The sequence below is a fragment of the Pongo pygmaeus genome, chromosome 13 (assembly GCF_028885625.2).
Source record: "Pongo pygmaeus isolate AG05252 chromosome 13, NHGRI_mPonPyg2-v2.0_pri, whole genome shotgun sequence".
Classification (NCBI taxonomy): domain Eukaryota; kingdom Metazoa; phylum Chordata; class Mammalia; order Primates; family Hominidae; genus Pongo; species Pongo pygmaeus.
In genome coordinates this window covers 25,302,397-25,303,522 of record NC_072386.2, presented here as the reverse complement: position 1 = coordinate 25,303,522, position 1,126 = coordinate 25,302,397, and the positions used below count along the sequence as shown (strand labels likewise).

At 39.0% G+C, this 1,126-nt stretch overlaps 1 protein-coding gene across 1 annotated transcript; it reads right to left on the bottom strand.

The window, feature by feature from the left end:
• Positions 1-339: 339 nt before the first annotated feature.
• Positions 340-633, bottom strand: LOC129044389 (dolichyl-diphosphooligosaccharide--protein glycosyltransferase subunit 4). Its single transcript, XM_054502317.2, has one exon. The coding sequence runs from the start codon at positions 584-586 to the stop codon at positions 473-475; it is 114 nt and encodes a 37-aa protein (XP_054358292.1). The 5' UTR covers positions 587-633; the 3' UTR covers positions 340-472.
• Positions 634-1,126: the final 493 nt, after the last annotated feature.

Genomic DNA, 1,126 nt, shown 5'->3' with positions numbered 1-1,126 from the left:
GTCTTGGTTCTCGTTGGTTTCAAAGAACATCTTTATTTCTGCCTTCATTTCGTTACGTACCCAATAGTCATTCAGGAGCAGGTTGTTCAGTTTCCATGTAGTTGAGCGGTTTTGAGTGAGATTCTTAATCCTGAGTTCTAGCTTGATTGCAGTGTGATCTGAGAGATAGTTTGTTATAATTTCTGTTCTTTTACATTTGCTGAGGAGAGCTTTACTTCCAAGTATGTGGTCAATTTTGGAATAGGTGTGGTGTGGTGCTGAAAAAAATGTATATTCTGTTGATTTGGGGTGGAGAGTTCTGTAGATGTCTATTAGGTCTGCTTGGTGCAGAGCTTGTTTGGAAAAATCCAGGTGTAGTTGCTTTGTATGTTGTGATGGGTAGAAGCGATGAAGTGAAGTGTGAAGGCCCCTCATACCTTCCATCTTGCGTCAGACTATGTCCTGGAACCCTGGGGCGGAGAAAGCGCCACTTTCATTCCTGCTTCTTGGGATTGTTGACGGCCACATAGTGATAGAGAACGACAAGCAAGAAGAGCGACACGCCCAGCATGTTGGCGAAGATGGCGAGCTGCACGTCCGTGATCATCCTGACCAGTCCAGCTCAGCTCCGACGCCACCATTGAACAAGCCCGAAGTCAGCATTATTTTTTAAAACTATGATTTTTTTCATAGAATACACAAGATAGTATCTGTTACACCAGGCACACCTAGTGTACATATAAACATTATAAAGGTTAATACAGCACAGAGGGAAACATTAAAATATAATACTCAGATACTCATAAAAGTAAATACTGATAAAAGATTAGTGGTTTGGGAATTTATATTTCTCAGTATATAACAAGTGAGTATATAAGCACTAAATAAGTCTTAAAGACTTTGAAAACTATAATTATACATGTGCTTAATAGATGCATTATAAATGACACTATCAGAGTAAATCAATTCTTTTCAAATGACTATGAAACCTTATAAATATTGAGCATTAGCAAGAGCCCTTGGGTGACAATGACAGAAATCTAATCCAAACTAAGGCTAGAAAGGGACAAAACTGTTGTACTAGGAAAGAGATGAAGCTACAGTTAAAAGAAACTCAGGATAAGAGTTGGAGAGTGAATCCTGGTCA